Source organism: Lupinus angustifolius, chromosome LG10, assembly GCF_001865875.1.
Source record: "Lupinus angustifolius cultivar Tanjil chromosome LG10, LupAngTanjil_v1.0, whole genome shotgun sequence".
NCBI classification, from domain to species: Eukaryota; Viridiplantae; Streptophyta; class Magnoliopsida; order Fabales; family Fabaceae; genus Lupinus; species Lupinus angustifolius.
This window is the reverse complement of record NC_032018.1, coordinates 3845086-3868835: the sequence shown is the minus strand read 5'-3', so window position 1 is coordinate 3868835 and position 23750 is coordinate 3845086. Positions and strand designations below refer to the sequence as shown.

The 23750-nt window shown below is 31.4% G+C and overlaps 3 protein-coding genes and 1 long non-coding RNA gene across 8 annotated transcripts; 3 read left to right on the top strand and 1 right to left on the bottom strand.

Annotated features, from left to right (window-relative positions):
* Positions 475 to 20085, top strand: LOC109358498. The gene is made up of 3 exons (XR_002108971.1): positions 475 to 489; positions 6121 to 6122; positions 19869 to 20085. It is a non-coding gene; the product is annotated as an uncharacterized LOC109358498 (long non-coding RNA).
* LOC109358496 (kunitz trypsin inhibitor 2-like) lies at positions 2891 to 3791 on the top strand. 2 transcript variants are annotated; one of them, XM_019602757.1, is made up of 2 exons: positions 2891 to 3570; positions 3696 to 3791. In XM_019602757.1, exon 1 carries the CDS (start codon positions 2941 to 2943, stop codon positions 3568 to 3570), a length of 630 nt encoding a protein of 209 aa, XP_019458302.1. In that variant the 5' UTR covers positions 2891 to 2940; the 3' UTR covers positions 3696 to 3791. The 2 variants fall into 2 exon arrangements, with proteins under 2 accessions (XP_019458302.1, XP_019458301.1); XM_019602756.1 differs by having other exon boundaries at positions 2892 to 3594; positions 3633 to 3749.
* On the bottom strand, positions 3980 to 5736 carry LOC109358497 (putative GEM-like protein 8). 2 transcript variants are annotated; one of them, XM_019602758.1, is made up of 4 exons: positions 5445 to 5736; positions 5297 to 5365; positions 4662 to 4936; positions 3980 to 4544 (listed from the first exon to the last, which is right to left on the bottom strand). In XM_019602758.1, the coding sequence occupies exons 1-4, from the start codon at positions 5548 to 5550 to the stop codon at positions 4368 to 4370; spliced, it is 627 nt and encodes a 208-aa protein (XP_019458303.1). In that variant the 5' UTR covers positions 5551 to 5736; the 3' UTR covers positions 3980 to 4367. The 2 variants fall into 2 exon arrangements, with proteins under 2 accessions (XP_019458303.1, XP_019458304.1); XM_019602759.1 differs by having other exon boundaries at positions 5297 to 5362.
* On the top strand, positions 12300 to 20046 carry LOC109358495. Of its 3 annotated transcripts, XM_019602755.1 has the most exons (8): positions 12300 to 12532; positions 14641 to 14760; positions 14862 to 14905; positions 15718 to 16367; positions 16416 to 18561; positions 19053 to 19157; positions 19279 to 19453; positions 19634 to 20046. In XM_019602755.1, exons 1-8 carry the CDS (start codon positions 12530 to 12532, stop codon positions 19835 to 19837), a joined length of 3447 nt encoding a protein of 1148 aa, XP_019458300.1. In that variant the 5' UTR covers positions 12300 to 12529; the 3' UTR covers positions 19838 to 20046. The 3 variants fall into 3 exon arrangements, with proteins under 3 accessions (XP_019458300.1, XP_019458297.1, XP_019458298.1); XM_019602752.1 differs by having other exon boundaries at positions 15718 to 18561; XM_019602753.1 differs by lacking the exon at positions 12300 to 12532 and adding an exon at positions 13245 to 13342 and having other exon boundaries at positions 15718 to 18561.

Below are 23750 nucleotides of genomic sequence, written 5' to 3'. Positions count from 1 at the left end.
CAAGGGGAGTTGTATCTTGACAATCTAGGTTACAAAGATGTGTTGCATTATCAACAACTGAAACAGAATATATTGTAGCATCTGAAGCTGACAATGAGATAAAATAAATGAAAAACATCTTGCATAAGTTGGGTCATGCTCAAGATAGATATGTTTTGCACTGTGATAACCAAAATGCAATTCACCTAGCTAAGAATCTTAGTTTCATTCTTAGACAAAGCACATTGATTATTGTTATCATTGGATACGAAATTCTTTGGAGGATGGTGAGTTGCAGCTAGAGAAAATTCATACAGATGACAACTGGTCTGACATGATGACTAAGACAGTTTCACTCAAGAAGCTAACAGATTGTTGCAGAGGTGTAGGACTGGTGATACCCATCAATTAATTCAGGAAGTGGGAGATTTATTGGGACTCCTTCCTAATTGATGTGGAAACAAGACCAATGAATCTTGGTAGATGAGTTATTGAGTACATTCAATTATGGTTATTCTAAAGTCTTGAAATTATTCCTTGACTTTTGAGAATTATGAAGTTTAACTTAGAAAGTTGGAGTAGCACTTTTCAAAGTGTCTTAAAAAGTATGACAACAATTAATCACTCATTATGTCTTTATGATGAAACATTCACCCCCTTCATTATATATAGGGGACTTATGAGGAATAGATACAATAAGCAAGTGAGAAAGAACAACATAGGGAGAGAGTGATGAATTTATATCCACATAGTGTGAGATTTGTATTCCTAGTGAGATACTAGAGAGAGTTTGCATTTCCATCATTTTTTGGTGAGATTGAGTGTTATCTCTTTATAAGAGAGAATGAAATATTATAATTCTACTTTCTATAGTGAATTGGATTAGGTCCCATGATTGTTTCATTCTCACATTGATGAGGTTTTTTCACGTTAAAAAATATTGGTGTTACTCTTTTACTCTTCTCTATTTTCTTTATATACTTGCTACTTCACAAGTGTCTATTTTGCATCACAGAAATGAATTAATTAATTCTGAATTTCCCAGCATAAATCTTGGTACGATGCCTCGTTGTACATGTAACCATTAGAGTTTTATGTCATTAAATATGGTTGATATAAGGATTTTTTAAATCTTTTTTTAAATGTTATTTTAAGAAAGTTTAAGCATTTGATTTGTTGCGACTATGTAGATACTTCTTTTAATGTAGTTAAAGTCTATGTACATAGTTTCAATTACTTGCCATATCTGTATGAGAAAATTTCAAGAACTGGGTAATATTAAAATTTAAACGTATTATGTTCAACGAGTTTTTATATTATCAACCTAACATTGATCATTCATGTTTCAATCCTCATAAATTTTAAATAAAAGTATACTATCGATTATATAAAAACTATACATTAAATTCAAATTTTAAAGAACTATATATATTCTCATGTGCTAATTTTCTAGTATTTTTTATGATATGGGTTTATTCTCTTTTACTTACATACTTGCAAGTTACAACATGGACATTTATCGGTGGCCTAATTTAAAATGATTTAATATGTATATACTGATTGTGTGAGTATTTTTTACACTGTCAATAAATCATCTATAATTGATTTGTTAATCATTATTGACTCTCAAACAAAAGTAATACAAATCAATGGTGAATGATGAACTGACAATGTAAAACTTTACACTATCATAGCAAAGATTTTAAACTCAATTTAAAAAAGTTGCAAAACATTTTCCAATATAAAGTACACGTGACACTGTTCTTGATAACGTTACACCTTGAGTTGTAAATGAATTGAATAACTCAGATGGATGCTGTGTAGCACGGGAGGAAGTAGTTTAATGTATGTTTGTATTGGAAACACAAACATGTGATACACTGTTGCAACTTGCAACACATCGAATGGATTAAATCCCACCAAACCAAGTGGTCAAAGAACATGTGTCATGTTGGGGTGTGCTAAAATAGTTCAAAGATTAATCAACCGCACACACATTATTAAGGATAAGGTTAGACTTTCTATGGGAAAAGATAAACTATTTTTTTCTGTATTAATCTAATGTTGTAAATTTTCATTAGATTTTAAAATAACCAAAGGTCAAAAAAATCAATAGTTATAAGTAACATTTATTAGAGGGACATTCAGACACCTTAAAAGAGATTAGTTAAAAGAGTAATAAAATATTGTTGATATTACAAAAAAAAAACATTTCTGACTACACTAAGAAGCCCAACAATTATATTCAGATTTTTATTAGCTTAAAGTTCTTTCAGCAACTCCAAGGAATATTTGTAAGTAATGGTCACTTTTTATTCATTCTTTACTGGGGTATAAAATTTTGGGACATCCACAATAACTAAAACTCACCCAATTAATAAGACTTTGATATATAAATATTATATTATTATTTAGCTTTTAAGACTCAACTTTAATTTTTCTTGTATTTCTTATCATAATAACTAAAAATCACCAAATTTATAGGTATATTAATACTACTATTTTAGAATTCAATTTCATTTCAATAATATTAATTTGCAAAAATATTTTCAAATATGTACATTGAATTAAAAATGAATATCGAATAAAAACATTTTCAATAGAATTAAATATACTATTATATAAGCAATTTGAATAATTTATGGAGTGAATATGGATAAATGAACTAATTATAAAGTATAACAGTAAAATTAAAATATATGAACTAATAAATATTAAGATAGAGGACAGATAATATCTTACTTCATGTATTAGTCCATATATCATAATTTTGTGGTTGTTTAACAAATTATTTTATTTTAAATTATCCATTAAAATTTTCTTTTTCTTTTTATATACCAAAAAGTATATATCACACAAAAAATAACACCTGAAATGAGAGAACATGTTTCATCCTATAAATAGAACCACTCTTTCCATTCCAAATCAAACATTCACACTTTCTTACTACCCACAAGAAATATGAAAACCTCACTTGTAGCCTTTTCCTTCCTTTGTTTTTCCCTATCCATAAATCTCTTGATTGGCATAACTGCTGCAACACCTGAACCAGTACTTGACATCTCAGGTCATAAACTTGAAACAGGTATCAAATACTACATTGTACCAGTCATAAGAGGAAGAGGTGGTGGCCTAACACTTAAAGGCAGTGGCAACAACACTTGTCCCCTCTATGTGGTGCAAGAAAAGAGTGAAGTTTTCAATGGTCTTCCAGTTACTTTCACACCCTATAATGCTAAAAAGGGTGTCATATTAACTTCAACTGATCTCAATATCAAGTCTTCTGTGAACCCAAAAACAACAGCATGTGTTCAATCTCCAGTGTGGAGACTTCTCAAAGAGTTAACAGGAGTGTGGTTTTTGAGTACTGGTGGTGTTGAAGGAAAACCAGGAATTGATACTATTGTTAACTGGTTCAAGATTGAGAAAGCTGGGAAAGACTATGTGGTTTCTTTCTGTCCCTCACAGGTGTGTGATAAATGCACCACTTTGTGTAACTCACTAGGGTTATTTACACATGATGATGGGAACAAGCATTTGGCTCTGAGTGACACTGTTAAACCCTTCAAAGTTATGTTCAAAAGGACTTAAATAGCTTTAAGTTCTAATGAAGCTAAACGCTACAAAGAATAAGCTTGTTTTTTTCTTGAGTGTGGTGAATGTCGTACGATGTTCACCACATATATGCTTTTGTTCAAGTGTAAGGCCTTAGTTAATGTTTAGGTGCATTGGTCTTATGTTGTGTGGAATAAATTGTTGTGTTTGTTTCATGGGTTAATGTTTTGGTAGTGTGTGTGAGTTGTTTTCAAGATCTTTTAATTTATTAATCATGCTACTTGTGTGGGAAAACGGAAACAACAAATTCTTATTGGATAACAAATCTAAAATATAATGAGATTTTGTTGCAACCAGAAAGGCAAGAAAAAGTTTTAATAAGGGCTATGTTACTTTATTCTAAGGGCTGTATGCACAGAATAGTATTGTACCACATGACTTGTCCTAAAAAGAAAACAAGTTATTTACAATTCTCACAAAATGAATTTCATCCTTACAAGAACTTATGGTTTAGAATGAAATCCAAAAATGCACATTCTATAAGAACAAAACAATAGTTAGACCCTTGCATAAGACCTTGCTGCATTCTTTTTCACAGATTATAGTTAGTTACTCTCAATTTTCACAATCTTTAACCAATTGTTTATGGTCATTTTAGCCCTTAAGACATGGCTTATTACATTCAGATAACAGTCAAAGAAATAGTAGCAAAGCTTGAGGGACTTAATATATTCACATTAAGAAGCATTACCTATTATCAAACAACTATGTACATCTCAAACATCAAAGAGACTTAATGCTATTGATGTTTATTTTTCCCTATTGTATTAGAATTAATTAGCCATAGAAATGGCTTTTTGGAGATTTCTGATAGCTTTCTCATACCTTACAAACCCCATAAACCAAAATTCAAAGCCATCTTTAGTCACTATTTCTATATATTTCTCTTGCAACTTCTTTACATTCTGGCTTTCATTGACCTCTTTTATCTTTCCTATTGGTATCAAAACCTGCATAACAAGAAACACCTTCATATATCATAAGAATGCAATATTGCAATGTATAAGAAATACAAGAACTAATTAATTTGAGCTAAAAATTTGGGTTCTATAAGACATGAAATCTACCCTGTAAGGTGCCCTGAGTAACTCTCCAGAAGCAGAAGAAAAAGTTGTAGGCCTTTCACTACAAAATGTGATCTTTTGAGTAGAGATAAAGAGAATTCCAGCAATAGGACCAGCTGTGGTATATAAATAACACTGAGAAGCCTTCAAGAGTTGTTCTTCTTCTTGCATCCCAAAAATATGCTTGAAAATGTTCCCCCTCCCACCTTTTTGTACAATCATTGCACCCAAACTCAACTTACCTTTAACAGTCTCAGATAGTTTAGGACCAAGTTTTACTAGAATCACACATACCACAAATTCTGAATTAGTCTAATATTCAATAAAAGTAAATGCAATTTTAGTCCACATGTTTTTTTTCCTATTTTGGTTTTGGTCTCTAGTGTTTAAAAATTTAGTCGAGTCCTTTTACTTTCAAAATTCATTAGAATTGGTTCTTATCAGAAACAAAAATCGAAACGAAAAAGATTCATTCCGACTAATTTTAAAATTTAAGGACCGGGGACTAAACTTTAAAAATTTAGTGACAAATATCAAAACAGTAAAATAAAAATTATAAGACTAAAATTGTATTTTGACCTCAATAAAATTCCCTCTTTCTATAACTGTGTTTGTATTACATCTGAACCAGGAGTTACCATGTTGATGAATCCTATGTGCAAAACTGCTGCTTTTCCTTGTGTCCTTTTTTTCATTTTCTGTAACTGCAGTAGGTACAATAGAACCCCATCAGTTTGTTATTTGGTATATATAGAATTCATGTGAAGAAAAAGTTGATTTTCTTACTTGTGTTTATGGAGGTGGAGCTAACATCAGAACTTGGACTTTGCAGTGAATTGATAGGTTGTGGAAGAGAAAAGCATCTCTCAGGAGAGGTAACAAGAGACTTCATAAGTGAGTGGAATTTCTCCAAAGAAGCCTTCAGAAAAGGGATAGAGATACCTACATGAAAAGCTTATATCTAAAAAGTTTAATCTTATTTACAAGTAGAATCATCCATATATAGTGAAATATACTTATGATTCTTCAGTGTTTATTGCATTAACTAATCACAAAGCATGATAATTTAATAACTACTATTTAGTATGCTTCTAATAAAGATAAAATGTCATGCGAATAGCTATAACATGCCGCATTGTTTTGTCAACAAGGTTGAATAATATGCCAAATGAGCTCATTGATAACTACTCTTTTGGTCAACTTTGTTCCAAGTAAACAAAAGTGGGTAAATTTTATAGATTTAGAATTTTATAGTACTATCTTTGTATCTTTCAAAGTTTAAGCTAACATTAATCATTTTTTATCAGTCATATCCTTGTGGGCCTCACTTAATGAAAATGGAAGAAAACAATTATTAAATGGAAATAACATAATTGTTCATCACTTATAATAAAAAAATATAAAATAAAGAAACAATAATATGTATTTTGTATCAGTTATATTTTTATCCTCCACATAGCAGAAGTATATAGATGATGGAAGAAGGGTGGCTATCCAGACTCTTCTAGAATGAAAAGTGCTTCAGTGCATTGAAAATTTAGAAGGAAAGAATTGTCAAAGTCCTACCATGCAAGTGTTTATATATCATTCGTATTTGGTTTCTCGGTAGTGTCATATTGGAAGAAAAAAGAGTGAGGAAAGAAAATGTAATTATTATTAATTAAGTGAATATCCACATTTTTGGAGAAGATTTAGCTATTCCAAATTGTATTTCAAATTATGTTTTGGAATGATGAAAATATGTCAATTAACATTAAATATTTATTATATTTTCTATTTTGCTTCAATTTTATTAATTTGGAAAATGATTTAAAATACAAGTTAAAATAATATATCCTTATATTTAAATATATGCATTAGAGTCAAAATAATTCTACATAAAGTATCTTAAAAAGTAATCAATTCTTCATCTATGGAAGCAAGATAATTCTAGGGTTGAAAAACCACTTAGTTTCACTTTGGATAGAAAGACTAACTTGACCAATGATAAGTAAAAGAGTAAATTATACTGACATTCCATGAGTTTTAGTAAAATTACATAAATTATCCCTAACTTTTTTAACCCTTGCATGAGAAGTAAATGTAATTTTTTAACAAAAAATGTGATAAATGCAATTAAGTTAAACAAAACATGGTATATTGTGGAGACAAATCCAAAAAATATACAAATCAATGTATCTTTATTATTTTTTGTTACATAATGCATCAAACAATTCTAAAGAGATATTATTTAAATCGCTCTTATACTATATCGTAATGAACCAAAATTGATAAATAGGTATTAACTCATATATTATTTGGACTTGTCTCCACAATATACCATGTTTTGTTTAACTAAATTGCATTTATCACATTTTTGTGTAAAAGATTACACTTATTTCACGTTCAGGGGTGATTAGTTTAATGAAAGTATAAAAATGAGGGGTTTGTATAGGTATAAAAAATTAATGGGTAGTTTATGTAATTTCGTTAAAACTCAGGGATATCAATGTAATTTACTCTAAGTAAAATATCAATGACATAAAATAAAAATATTTTTAAATAACTTACTAAAAAGATATGTGGAAATATATTTATAACATGATTAAGAGGTAAATATATAATTAAGCATACATAATTTTTATATTCGAATTTTGGTCCTTTACTATATCCAATACTTTTATGTTTATCTTTATTACATACAAGTTACTAATAATTTTGTAACAAATATTACAAATAATTTTATAACATAAGTTGCAAATAATTTTATAAAATACATTGCAAATAATTTTGTAACCATAAACCTTGTTTAAATTCCATTATGTAGAATGAAAAAATATTGTGGATATGAATGTAACTTACATTTCTCTATAGAAACATTGAGAAATTTATAAGTACATGTTCAAAAACTTATAAATTTTTTGTATATATATTTGATATCTGAAAAATAAGAATGTGAATCAACAAATATAAAGATATCATATATATATATATATATATATATATATATTACTTCAAAAGATATTTTAAAAAATATAAAATAATGAAAATAATAATTAATATTACTTATTAATGAAATTTTGATTGCTTAATGACCAACTTTATGTTACTCTAGGACTAGGAATGATTTTATAAATTAGATAATTGTTATGTTAATTAGAAAATAGTTGTAAACACATTTTAATCGTGTTTGTTATATTCGTAAATTATAAGATGTATGTTTAAATTTAAATTATATGAAGGTTAAAATAAAATAAAAATTTATATCAATATTTTATTAATAATATCGTCTACCTTTTTTTAGGTCTTTATTAGTGTATTTTCTTCTCATTTGGACAAATGACTAATTCTCTGGAATAATGTGATTATCATTTGGAACAAATGAAAAATGATTCTTCTCATTATTAAACTTCTAACGATTCCACTAAGTCATTCTCAATGTATCTTATATGCTTTATTGCGTGAGAGCATCTTTTTGTAGCTAACTTTTTATTTTTCTAAATTTATATTGATCATGCATTATTATTGTTGGTGCTAATAATTTCATCCAACAAGTCTTATATTATCAAAAATTTGACTCTTAAGAATAACAATTATTAATTTTTAAATGTTTTATTACTTATTTTTTGATAAAAAATCAACAACTTAGAGGATACTATGATAATTTTATTATTCACTACAAGAAATTTGTCATATACCTACATACTTATAGTAAACCATAAATATTTACAATATAGCTACAAATATCTAAATGAGTAACCATATGCTTCAAAACAGTGGATATAGATTGTACATACTTACGGATGTATAGATCAAATTAGGTTCCTCTTTGTTTTGGAACTTGTCATTCTCCTTCAACCATAGCTTAAACGAGAAGCATGTCATGAACCGAATGTCTTTTAGTGTTCCACAAATTAAACGACGTGGTTGTTGTCGTTTCCGTCGATTTGATCGTCATGATGTTGTCGCTGATGTCTCTATCATGTTTTCGGCATGCCACTTAGAATGGTTCGGTCCTTCACGACCAGGTTTTGCTCTGATACACAAACTGTAGGTTTGATCGTCACTGCTTCAACTTGGTTACTTCTCTGCTTCAACTTGGTTACTTCTCTGCAATAATTAATGAAATTATTTTTAGTTTTAGATTCAGATTCAGATTCAAAAGATTTAAAATTTTGATTGAAACATGGTAAGATCCTTATTTGAGATTTATGGATTGAAGTTCCTGTGTTTTGAAATGTTACTAATACTAAAACCAATAATACATTTCTATCTCATCCTTTCACTCTCTAAACTTCCAATGGTTAATCTCCAAATCATCAATGTGTTGTATAATGTAGAGTAGACCTTGCACATTTGAGGAAGAAGGTTGAGCTCTAATTGGAATATGGGGCATGAGAGGCATAGGTAAGACAACCTTTATGACTGCTTTATATGCAAAATTGTCTTCTTCAATTCAAAGTAATGAACTTATGTAGGTATTGTATTTCTGACTTTTTAATCCCCACATCATGTTCTATTTTTACAACTCCTATTTGGTAATATATTTCCAAATTAACTAAACTATATAGAGAAACTAAGATTAGTAAATGTTGTGAGGTGACTTAGGTGGGATTGTGTCTCTTTTTATGTTGAGGCATAGGGAATGGAGTGGTTATGATGGTAACACATTTCCTTTGTCTTTTAAGGAAGTACATCAAAATGGTAGTGCCTGGTTGTGCTCGTTAGTGCAAGATCAAATATGCAAAATTTAATTATTACCAAAAGGACTAGGAGTTTAAGTGGTGAAAGAAAAGAAACACCCATATTTCTCTTGAGTGTGCCAAAGTTGGTGTTGAAACTATTACTTTGAATCTGAATTGTTTTTTATGAAATTGGACAAAATGGTAGCCTTGTATATAGAGGAGTGAAAGGATCTTTTCGTTTGATTAGGTGATGTAACATTATCTTATTCAAAGAGAAACTGAATTAAGCATATTGATGTATTTTAACTAGAAGAGTTGTTGGAGAAGAGAAAAGATGTTGTTATTCAAGGATTACTAACTTATGCATATAGAAGGATCGACAAGTTAAGGATATGAAAGTATGACATATATGTCTTGTAATGTGTTTATTACTTTGGGGTGATTGTGGGCCTTATTTCTTTGAGCTTATGTCTCTTCATCTCTCTTCTTCCTTATTCATATAACTTTCACATTACAGGCATGTCTGAGTTTCGTCCATGACAAAAAATGTCAAGAAAGCCTATATGTTAGTTCTTGAAAGAGAAGCTTTACTAAGTGCTTCTAGTTCTAAACACACATGGATGATTTTCATTTTTCCTGAACAGTGTGAGATCCTTGTTGCTTATTTTGTTTTATGGTATTTGGTTAGGCTCATAAATATTGTAAATGTCACTTTTGTTTATTTATTTTTGTTATATAGGCATCAGGGACCCCTTTAAGTTGAAATGATGAACTCTTATCATGGAAGCCTTTCAAAGGTAGATGAATCTATTATCTTTTAAGATATTTGATTCTAATGTTAGCTCTTGATCTCATTAAATTTGTTCATTCTTAATCAATTCAAAAAAGAGGTATATATGTAGTTTTTCTTATTGATTATTCCATCTAAATGTTTTATTTTGTTATTGTAGTCAAATAATGATGTTGTAACACTGTGGTATGCTGCTATTAATGCATTAAATTTGTGTTAGATATGTCTATTTAAAACCATTATTATTGTTTGCTTCTCAATTACGAAATTCTATATTTCTATGATTCTATCATTAATCTGATTTATATGCATTGGGTTGTATTTTAATTTATATGTATTGGATATTTTTCATTGAGATGACTATGATAGTATATAACTATATAAGTACTTGGAGTTGAGGGCAAAATATATCACATTAATTTGTGTACACCAATATATTTAGTTCATTAACTTGTATTCATTTGCTTTTCTTTTCAATAGGTTCAATATTCTTTTTATATCCAAACTTCTTTTTGTTATCCAAATTTAGATTGTAATGAAGATAATGAATATGGTATAACAATTCTTATTACTAGAGTTTTTTTATTGAGTTACTTTATTCATTCATTGATGTCTTTTTTATTCCTTAGAGGTGAAGATTAGGCAATTAAGTTCTTTTTGATGCAACAAACTCGGAAATGAGCCATTTTGATTTTTTTGGAAAGACAATTTGTATTTATTTAGATGGACATGATCCAAATTGTATAATTATTAGGATTATAAGACTTTTTATGTTTATGCTATATGTAGTTATATTTTTTTAGGTGGACATATTTAACTCATGTATTTTATCAAATTGTATGACTTTTTTAATTTTAAGTATAATAATGTATGGAATATTTATTTTTCCATTATATATTCATATTATGATTTTATTTTACCTTTAATCAAACAAGTTAAATGAGATTGTTGGTATATGTATGACTCTTTTAATATCACAAAGACTTATACTAATGGAATAAAATTGTAAGTATAAGAAAAACATATTTATTTATAGTGGTGAACAAAGACCGTAAATAAAAGTTGAAGTCTCTTTACTATCATCACTAAAATCTATAGTAATGGGAAAAATTCATAGGTATAAGTATCTATAGTGATGGACAAAATCCGTAAGTATAGGTTGAAGTTTTATACCTATGCTCCTAATAACCATCACTAAAATCTATAGTGACGGAGAAAAACCATAGGTATAGCGATTTAAATATGATGGACAAAAATATCTGTAGGTAAAAGTTTTTTGTGCTATACATATAATTTTTTATCTTTTATTGACGATTTTTGTCCGTAGGTATATGACAAATTTTGACTCATTAATTGAGAGTTAATCCAATACAGTTTGAGAGTTAATCCAATATAGTTTTGACATTTTTTATCCTTGTCAAAATTTATACACTTAATTGTTTGCTTTTGATAGATAAAGATATAATGGTAAGGGGAAGATAGGAAAATGTGTTGTAGGTGTTTTAAATCAAAATGCTACATTTTAAGTCTCACAATTGTACCAACTAAGTATACTATTTGGGTTTATATTCTTCTATCTTTGTATAGATTCAATTTCTATCAAAGGAAACTTATTAATCTTTACCACCACTTTTTCTTAACTTTTTAAATATGAATCCTAGGACACATTTTAGATCACCCAAAATTGATTAAATTTGTATTAAAATATTATCATATGCCAAATTCTTAAATGCATTAATACTTAATAAAATTTGATCACTTTTCCAAAATTAATACATATCCTAAGATTCACATTATTTCGATAAATTAAGACACATCCTAAGATACACATCAACAAGTATATATTCATGAAGTATCTTAAAATGATTAATCTAATAGTATAAAGTTTAAATCTCAAAAAACTAAAAGATCAAAAGTTCTATATAATACATCGATATTTAACAATTTTTTCACTTAAAAAACACTTCAATAGTAACCACGTATAAGGTTACCACGTGATGACTCAAATTCACATTCTTATCTGTTGAATCTGACAGATTTGATCAACATGGATCCCTCCAATCAAATATGTGCAAATATTTTTGTGATAATAATATCATAGCATCTTTAGTATTTAAAAAGAAAAACCCAATCTTTTTGGATTTTTATTCATTTTTACCTCATGTCCCTACTTCACTTCATTCTCATTGGAGATGTTTTGAGCAGTGTGTGCTACCCTCAGTGTTGCTGTGTGTTTCTGCACTGACCCAAAAGCAAAGTTGTTTTCTTTCTTTCATCAACAACAAGAAGAAAAAACTAAGAGTTTCATTTCATCAACCAAAAAGACAAAAACGGGTGATTACTTAAGAAAAACGAGGGCCATTGAGGTTTGGAAGAAAGACATTATTCAATTCAGACATTTTGGAAAAACTTGTCTTATGGTTCGTCTCTTCAATCGTGATTTAATTGATTTTTCAATGTTTCTATGTTTTTATATTTTATTTTGGTTCTTTTGTTTGATTATCTGGGAATATGATGTATGATGGTGTTTGATAATTTTGTTTTAAATATAGAAAAAATAATGGGATGTACTTCATTTTGATGTTTTTCTTCATTCTGCATAAAAAAATTGATGCTTGATGATTTGAGAGTTTTGATTTTTAATAGAAAAACTAATGGGGTGTGCTGTTTTTTTATGTTTTATCTCATTCTTTGTTATTATTATTAATTTTGTAAATAAAAAATTGAATTTTTCTTATTTCTATGTGTAGATAAATGCTTGTGCTCATGGAGTTGAGTGAAATCTATGTATAGGAATTCCTTGGCTTATTAAGCTGTTCTTGTGTATTTATTTTTATACCAAACTCAAACCTAAATTTTGGGGAGGGCTTCTATTTATATGGCTAAGGATTCGTTGCTCCTTCTTTTAGATATTTTAAGCAGGAGATTTGTGGTTTAATCAAATTTTACTTATAGATTTTCTATTGATGGTTCAAATAAACCATAGTTTTATGTTTGATGTTCTGATCTTATTTTCCTCCTTTACTTATATATGTATTTTTAAGTTGCTCAGATGTGCTTTGTTTATATTTATTGGAGGTTTAGTGAGCTTTTAGTTAAATTAGAAGGACACCTTTCTTTTTGACTGGTAGATAGAATCCAATTTCATTTTGGGATAGTCTAATCTTTTCCTGATTTTGATTTGGAGAAACCCAAGTTGAGGTTTCTCCTTTCCTGCACATCTCTATTGTGTGAGTGGAATTGCATTCTTTCTTTTTCGCATTGTTCTCTCTATAATTTCAGTTTCATTTGTTGATGAAAGCCAAGAAATATGGAGGATGTGTACTTTGTTTGTCTATAACCATATAGAATATGAATCAAATGGTATCTTCAGCTAGGTGGAATAAGGGCTTCATGTTCTTTCATTTTAATGAAGTGTGTTTGCATTTGGATGAAATTTGAGCAGCTAGATATTAAATTTTTTGGTGTACTTTCCATCTATTATGTTAGAATTGAGAATTTTCATTCGAAGATTGCGAAGACAAGGTATTGTGTTTATTAGGAATATGCCTAGTTGGCTTGGAACTTTCAATAAAATCGGCTTAAGAAAGTTAGTTCCTTTTTGTGTTTGCTTGTTTATAATGTTTGGCATTTATACCATTTGGACTTGTGCTGTTAGTCCATGACAATTCATATTATTAATATTATTCAGTGTTTTGCAGTTTCAATTTGTCTAGATTTTTTAAGTTGCTTTGAATTTTTGCTTCTGCATTTTTTCCATCCTCCTTTGATAATGCTCAGCTTCTTTTAACCATTATGATATCAATAGTAATTATTATAATTGCATATTTTCTTGGATAAGAGGGTGAGCCTCGTGTAATGGTAAGGTTGTTGCTTAGTGATCATGAGGTCACGGGTTCAAATCCTGGAAAAAACCTATCCGTTTGCAGGGGTAAGATTTCATACATCCATCCTCCCCATATCTAACTAGGTAATGGTAAGGCTTGGTTGTTGTTGTTATTGTACAAGAAGTGTAATTAGTTTAGATAATTTGCGTACAAGATTAAGCATGCCAAATTTGCATATTGGTTTGGACTTTACTTCTGTGGCTTTTGCATGAATTATTCTTTCTTAGTCTCTGGCAACTTTCCAATTAGTACTTTCTATATACCAATCCAAGGTCGAAATTTTTCTACAACGCTATCACTTTTCTTTTAATTATTGTTACTAACATCAAGGTTAATTTTTAATTCCTGTTTGTTGCTGAATGGTCATCTTTTAGAATTATGAAAAGAAAAGGGATTTAAAAAATAAGAAAGTAAAGAAGCTTACCTTTTTTGTCTGTGATTTCGTGTTTCTTTCGCAAACGTTTAGACTTTTCCCTCTTTTTCTGATTTTAAGCTTGCAAATTTTCGACTTGAGTGTAACCTGTTTATAAACAGCAAAAATATTTGGATACCGATTCACTAGAGTAATACTTGTTTATCTTTATTTTGAAGAGTGGAATTACTTTCTTCATTTTTTAAGCTAATACTGTCAATATGAACAGGCAAGGAAGATGCATTGTGCCCCTCAAGAGATAGATAACGATAGTCCAAAAGTTTCAGAAGCAGGAAAGGATTCCACATCGACGATATACCAGCAACAAAATAAACGCACATCTTTGGAGGTCACAAAATTAAATCACATACCTATTTTTTCCATGAAATTTTCAATTTAGTTAGGCAGCTGACCCTTACCCTTTTCTTTTAATGTACTTCCTTTATTCAGAATTGTGAAGAATCTTCGCTTTCAAGGATCAACTCTGGTAGTAGGTAAAATATTCTCGTCACTGTATCATTTCTTTAATTTTCTTTTACATTTTATGGTAATATTGTTCTATAATTAATTTTCATGTTTCTTTTATTGAAATTGTTATCCTAGCCTACTAATGACATTTCATTACAAATATATTATTCATAATTCATTACAGAGTTATTTTAAGGTAAATGCCAAAAAACAGGTAGAGTCGTTGATTTTTCGTACTTGGACGGAGGGAAATGGGTCCATGTTGGTATTCTCATAATGAAGCATATTCCTGTTCCTCTTGCTATCCTTGCCTTTTCATATTCTAATATAAATTAATTTTACTTTGTTTATTCTTAAGATAGTCCCACATCGGATGGGAATATGGTCAAGCCGATGCTTATAAGGCTTAGGCATTTCTCACCCTATGAGCTAGCTTTTGGGGGTTGTGTTAGGCCTAGCCTTCACAATCCTAATATCTATCATGGAAATGAGGCTGGGGAAAAGTTTTTTTTACTCTTGTTTAATCTGTGGCAAAAACATTGAAGATGTAGTTTGGCCTTTCTTTCTGACACCTAGGATAGGATGTTTTACATCTTTATGATGGTTAAGGGTTTGGAAGACAATTATAAGGCTATAATAATTTTATTTTAGAATAACTAATGCAATTTGTTTATTTATTTCACAATGTTGAAGCTTTAAAGCCTCAATTACTGCAGTCCATTTCCTAAAGATTTTGTACTCTTACATCATTTTATCGGTTTATGTATTTTTTGCTGTATTCAGAAGACACTTGAAACTTGGAAGTGACTATGGTTAAGTATTGCTAATTATTTATCAGGTGTGCCGTCATTTCATTCCTTAATTTTGAGCCTGACGGGACTTGGAGAGTGATTGCCGTACCAGTGAGGGTTCTCAATCATATTAACGTTTCTTCTGGTGTAAATATGGACAGTCTGCAACTTATTTCCCCACCACCTCTTAACCGGTTGAAGATGGGTCAATGTAAGGGGCCAAGAGGACCTCCGTTTCCCTATGCTTATTCAGCCAAACGATTTACAAGAAGCATTACTGGGTCAAATGTGCATCGTCGATATCAAAACAAGATTGCTAACAAAGCTTCTAAATCGAATGAACTCCCTAGGAATTCTTGTTCCGGAAGTTCGTCAGTCTGCAGCTATGGCTCGTTCCCTGATTGTTCTGATGTGGTTAGTTCATCTGATAAGTTCACGAGTAACTCCAAGGCAGACAAGTCTCTGAAGAAAAACTCAAGAAGAAAGATAAGAAAGAAAGTTAAACAGGGCAAGAAGCAGTCACTTGACAATGGCCCTACCGAACGGGAAGCTCTTAATGAGGAATATGTCTGTGGAAGTTTGACTTCTGAAAGCTGCAGTAGCAATGATGTGGAACCAGAATCTTCATCTTCTGATGATAGACTAATAAAAAATGACTGTGAAAGAAATGAGATGTATGATGTTGTCAACATTATGGAAGCTCCAAAAAGTAGCAACTCTTTTATTGATGAGATAGAGATGTTGAAAGCTACCGCACCTAACATTCAGAATTCTGCTGGAGAATATGCCACATTTGAATCCAAGAGTCAGCTTCAAGGTAGAAACCCTGGTTTACTAGTCTTGGATGGAGAAACAAAGGATATCCCACAGGCTGATCTAAACTGTTTTAATGATATACAAGACATTTCGGTCTTGGATTCTTTATCAATTGGTTCAAAAAGTGATGAAAGTATGAAAGCTGGTGATATAGGAAAACGATCCAATAAGGCAAGGCGCAAAATCACTTCAAATTCAGGAGATGGGTATTTTCTTGGTCAAAATGTAACGAATGGAAATCCTAATAATGGTGCACATAATGAGGGAGTTAGGCAAGGTGGTCAAGACTGCTTTGGTAATGATAACCAAGCTAAGCAAAAGAGAGCAGTGTCAAAGAGTTCAAGTTTCAGCAAATTTGGTGGTGTTGGGATTTCGCACGGTCAAGCAGGGAAAGAAAACAGTCATTCTGTTTGGCAAAAGGTTCAGAAGAACAACTCTGTTGAATGTGGTGATAGTCATTTGAAGAAAGTAAACACAGCTTCGTCACAGTTTGGTTCCCCAGTGAAAAGGGATCCTTCAGTCATCAGAAAATCTGGTCCTGCTAGTGAAAATTTTCTATCGAAGATGGAGGATAAAAAACAATTTAAAAATAAAGCTGGTCAGAAATCAAAAGGGAAAATGGACTCGGTTTCAAAAAAAGAACAATGCAGTTATTCAAGGAAGGGTTATCATTTTAACCGGTCCATGTTAAATGATGATGTGAAGGTTACTGTTCAACAGAATGATAATAATCAACAAGGATTGAGCAATGTCTCTGGATTTAATTCCGATATTAATTGCATGATGTATGGGTTCCAGACGAACAGAGTTGAACAGATAACATCTGAAGTAGTTCACAGTGCAGAATTTCATCTTGAAGAGTCGGATCCCCAAACAAGTCCCTTCCATACTATTGCAAACATGAAGAACGAAAACACAGACATTCAACATAGCCCATTGTCAATACCAGGTGCAAAAATCACACCATCAAATATGTGTGAGGAGCAACATCAAGTGTCTTATAATCATTTAGGTGATGAGGTTGTTCAAACAGAGAAAGGAGTTTCTTCTGCCGACAGCAATGCACATCACCACAGTTCTATATCTACCCTTTGGAAATGGATACCGATTGTGAAGAAGGATACAGCATTGGCAGAAGCTAAATCTAAAAGTTCATTCCCAGAATTTTCTGATGCACCATCTTGTAAAAATTCTAACTTGGAAAGCAGTGTTGAACCAAGAGTGGCTTCCTCTTCTCAAAATCGGGATTCGTCATTAAATGTAAGCAGAACATTTGTAGGTCGGATGTATAGTAAAATGTCTTGTCTAGATGAGAGTGAGAATCAGAACTTGGAGAAGCAAGGTGCATGTACATTAACAGAGCACAGGGACAAGCGTGCAGTAGCTAATCACGTAATTCATGCATGTCATAATCAAGATACATTAGGAAATGATTCCTGCACAATATCTCAAGCTGTGAATAATACCCACAGGACACAACTAGCTTGTGAAGCTGTACACATGGCCACAGGTGGCCCAATTGCGGAGTTTGAAAGACTACTTCATTTTTGTAGTCCTGTTATTTGTCAACCAGCCGCTTCAGTCAGTTGTTTGACTTGCTCACATGACAATGCTGATGGTGCCTCACTATGCAGACATGAGATGCCTAATCTATCTTTGCGGTATCTGTGGCTGTGGTATGAGAAACACGGGAGCTATGGGTTAGAGGTAAGGGCTCAGGATTATGAATATTCCAAGGGAGTAGGTGGTGCTGATCAGTTTCCATTTCGGGCTTATTTTGTACCTTCATTATCAGCAGTTCAGCTGTTTAAGAACAGTAAAAATCAATGTGTGAATAGCAGTGAAATGATTGGCATTTCGGAACACTCACCTACTGCCAGTCGACATCCAATTTTTTCTGTTCTCTTTCCTAAGCCCCGCAATCAGGATGCAAGCATAGAAACATCAACTACGATATCTTCTATCAATAATGCATCTAATTCATCTGTCAACTCAAAATGCTCCGGTGATTTAGAGCTTCTTTTTGAATATTTTGAGCTTGAACAACCTCAACAAAGACAACCTCTATATGAGAAGTAAGAATGTTCATTCCCTTTATCCTGTCATCAGAACATAGAGAAAATGTTTTTATTTGTAGGGTAATAGATGCTCATTAAGTTTGTGTTGGGATGTAAGTCCCAAATTGTCTGCCTCATTCTCCCAGACATGATTTAAATACTTGTTGGGCTACTCCTCTCATTGCCAATTGGTTTTGAGATGGAACCTTAATATGGTATTGGAGCCAGAGCCCAACTTCACGCCTGGTTCTCATGAGCCAAAAATATGTCCTTTCGTCATGGGTCAAAGTTAACCCTTCGCTTGTTCCGACAAATTTCTGAGGAGGGGCATGTTGGGAAATATGCCCCACATTGCCTTGCCTCTTTCTCCAATGCATGGTTTAAGTACCTATTGTGATATTCATCTCACTACCAATTGGTTATGAGATGAACCTTAAAAGTTTGCTGGATATAAGAATCAGCTTGTCAGATCATCAGACACTTTTTAATTGATCATGATCTTCTTACAGGATAAAGGAGCTGGTTAGTGGTGCTATACCAATCCACTCCAAAACTTATGGGGACCCAACTAAACTAGATTCAATAAACCTACAAGATCTTCACCCTAGCTCTTGGTAAGTGATCTACAGGTCAATTATATTTGACTTGTGGAAACAAAGTATATTCTATAACTGTCTTAAGATCATATCAAGTGAAATTTTCGAATGGTAACATTTCAGACCACCTGATATGTAGGTACTCGGTTGCGTGGTATCCTATTTACCGTATACCAGATGGGAACTTTCGTGCATCCTTTTTGACTTACCATTCGCTCGGACATTTAGTTCGTAGAAGTACAAATTCCAATTGCCCAACTTTAGGTTCTTCCATAGTATCTCCAGCTGTGGGTCTTCAAAGTTACAATGCCCAGGTATGAACTTTGTTACTTCAGCATCTTCCTCACATCAGAACCTCTCAAGATGAATAATTGTTTGAGTTATCATTTATGGAAAACTTTTCTAAATTTGATACATTTACTGTTATTCTGTTTGTGTGGCTGATTTCAAGATATTCGGAACTTTTTATTTATTCACCTATGTCATATGAACAGGGTGAATGCTGGTTCCGACTGAAGCATTCTGCACGGAAAACAGAAACTCTGGGCTTAAACCCTTCTTTACTTCTTAAAGAGCGATTGCGGACTCTTGAGGAAACGGCATCCATTATGGCAAGAGCTGTTGTCAACAAGGGGAATCAAATCTGCACAAATAGGCATCCCGATTATGAGTTTTTCCTCTCTAGACGACGATATTGAGATCATAAAATTTTCACCATAAGTAACTAAGTAATCTCAAATAGGATCAAAGTGTGACTTTGATAGTGTTGCACAAGTCTTTAGTAGGTCCCGGTTGTACTTTAATTTGTTTGTACTTTGTACATAGCTTTGTTCAGTACTTTTTTATATTCTCCTTTTCAGTTTTAGCTCTCTTTTTTTTCTCTGTAGAAAGAAACATAATTTATAGTGCTAATAATGTTTTGAGTGATTAGCAGTTATTCTGGAGATTTCTCTTCAGTTCAGTTTATGATTCTTGTTTTCCTTAGCTTCAGCGCTGCCATAATGGCATTCGGATGAGACTTGTTTTCAGTATTGAGAAATCTACACCTGACCAGTCGGGTAACTGGTCAGGTGAGTGTTACAGTCAGCTTAAACCGGCCGAACCGTGACCCAGTGAACTGCCACTGAATTGCGTATTGACCGATTTGTTGACTGAAAATAATTGCAAAATTTCCAAAGACTGCACAAGGGATAAAACTCAGCAATCATGGGATACATGCAGTGCAACATGTCTGAGTTTTTTTTGCCTTTGACAAGTATCTTCTCACTTTTGGCATATGACTTTTCGATTTAAATAATATATATTATTATTTGTGCTTCACTAGTTGAACCACTTCATATTATTACTTACCCGACTTTTTTTTCTCTCTTTTATAAGCATGCAATTCAGTGAGTCTGATGTGCAAACATAAGGGCCAAATTTTCATCGTGCCTTTATGAATTATGATCCCTTCCTTGGTCCAAGAAAACAGGAAAATTTTGTAGAGATTCATTTCACTTTTTTTTTATATTTATTCTTATTTTTCATAATATTTTTCTAGTGTGAACCATTTTTATCATTAATTTCAATGCAAGAATGTACAAGAAAAATATGAGTTTTTTAAAATTCACCGTGTATTATTATATCATTCTCTGAAGTGCAAGTACACTTCAGGGAAAGTTTACACTAATGTATCCCCAAATAACATATAGTATCTTACACAAGTTCATTAACCATTTTTTCGGCATATATTAGAATACTAGCTCTAAAATCTAAGATATAGTATTTGTTTTTTTAAGCAAATATCTAAAATCTACTGTGGAGATAGATAAGGATGACTACAGTGAATGTTAAATCAATCTAGATTTATTTTGATTGGTGACATTGTGTAGTTATTATTAAAATAAAACGGCAGTTAAGTTTACATATTTTAGCTAAATGTTAGTTTTATGGTAAGCCAATAAACTGTATCGTTCAAGTAATAAAACAGTTAAATACCGAGATATCGTCATTAGAGAGTAACTCAGATTTATACTATTTTTTAAAATAGTAAATTGAGTAGATATGGACAAAGTTGATAATTAAGGTTGTTCATTGAGTGAGAGAATCAGAGTTTTGAACTTGTCTTTCTCGCTTGAGCGAGGTGCTCTCACTTGGGCTTGAGACACACATAAATTTTGACATCCAAAAGTGGGAATTGTCGTTTGGGCGAGGGACAAAAGAGATTTGGCCTCCAGAATTAGCAATTGCCGCTTGGGCTAGGGATTCAGAGCTCCTTTTACACAGATTCCTTCAATTTGCATCATTTTTACTCCTCATTCTCCTTCAATTGACACAAAAGCATGTAAGATCCTTAAACAAGATTAATCACACTAGATTCTTTAGAGTTGTGCATGAATTTCATTATAACTGTACCATTAATGCCCAAAATTCATATGAACTTCCTTCACAATATGACACTTAACAACTCCCCCAAACCTAGAATCTTGATTGGCCTCAAGCAAAGTAATGGATTCAACTCAACCAAGTAGTGAACCTGATTTTTAAACAATTTGATCCAATCATGTCAATCATCTTGAATCATGGTGAAACTTTTTCAAGAAGACCTGCTTCATGCTTGATCATAGTGATCCAAGTTCCAAGTGATTACAAAATATGTATGCGGTTCAAGTTCAAACAGAATAGCAAGAATAACTACTCAATTCAATCAAATGAACTCTCTTATGCTCTCAGGTGAAGTGTTTCACTCAATTCTTTACTGGAATCATACAAATTAACTTTGTCTTTCATTTCAGTTATGCCATGTACATATGTTAAATCAAGGTTCTCAAGGGCTTGACATAGGATTATAATGAGGCTTGGCTACAAAGAAACTTTGTTTTTCTGGGATACAAAAAAGGAGGTAGACTATTAGTGTATACTCAAACTTCCTTCACTTGTTTACTTTGAAGTCCACTTTCAACTTTCTTTCACCAAATTATCACTTATGCTACAAACCATTTTGATTCTCCTTCTTCAATTAACTATTTCTTTTGAGTCTTCACTTATTTTGGCATGATTCACATTTTTTTCCATTGCCTTATGCTCATCATTCACACATAAATGAAGAAGGAGAATTTCCAAGTAACATTCCAACTCATATACATAAATCGCTAATGGTCTCTCTCCATGGGTATGGGGATTGATGTATTTCATTGTGGCTTGGGTGCATTTTCAAAAAAAATAATTTAGCTCAAAGACTATAAAGAATTGGATTCATGATTCATAAGGGTTGGCTTTCTGGCTGTAGTTTAACTCTCCTAAACTAGGCCTTAATCATTTCCTTAATATTCCATGCTTAATGACAATTGACACAAAAATCAGACAAAGCTAATTGACAAAATCCAGCAAAGTCATTCATTTGTGTTTGGATACACTCTCTCACCAATTTGAAGGTTATTTTCCTTTGATTAAATTGTTCATTATTCAACCTATTCAATTTGTGTTTGATTTATGCATCCACATCTTGAAGTCAGTCAAACTCAGAACACTAATAATCACTTGTTATTCACAAGGCCTATACAATTTTTTTTAGCATGTATGAACACCCAATTTTGTCCGGCCCAAAAGACATTTTCAAAAAATAACAAATAAAAATAAGATAAATGTTTTTGGGTATTTTCTATTGAAAATGACACTTTTTTAAGTGTCTTAAACAAAAAATAATAATTTAAATTCGAACTTTAATTAATAATTCGAATATTGAATATTGTAAGCCATAGGATAAAATCAGATTTTTTAAATCTTGAGATTCCTATCTTGATTGATAGTTATCTTAATTATTAGAGTTTGGCCATCATTGCATCCAATTGTACATTTGAAAAAATGGGCTATGTAATAGCTCGATTGTTTTGCCGAAATATAGAGCATTGATTGATTGTGTAACAATTTGCATTAAAGGGTGGTAAAATCATAATTTTGAATTTGAATTAAACAAAATCAGATTTTACCCATTAACTTTCTCAGTTGAATTAATTGAGATATTCATAACCTATTAGCACATGTCCAAATACAATGCTATAAATAGTAGGCTAGATGCACTTACAAAAAGGTTGAAAAAATCCCTCTAAATCAGTGTTATGAAACCCGAGCCGGACATCAACCCGGAAGAGGTCTCGTACAGGTTCTAACCGGTTTGACCGGTTAAACCGTCCGGTTGGACCGGACAATGTCATAATATTATATATAATTACATATTATATAATTAATTAAAATAAGTTAATATGAATTAAGTCAATTAACACACTTATCAATATATATGTTTTTCATAATGCGTATACATATAAATTAAAACAAAAATGCTTGAAATGAGATTAAGTCTTATATAATTAGAATTAAAACTCAAAACACAATTATCTCATATAGAGAATAAATATTCTAATTCATCCAAGTATCATTGTCTTCATTGGATCCTAAGTTGACATTGCCGGTTAGAGATGTAGTTGGAGTATCTACATCTTCTTGAGGAAAAGAGTCCAAATTAAGCTCTCCATCAATAGTAACATTTCGTTCTTCAACAATACCTACAAAATAAAATATACATTACATTAATTTGTAGAACAATTAGAAAATTGTTGTACATTATAATTTATT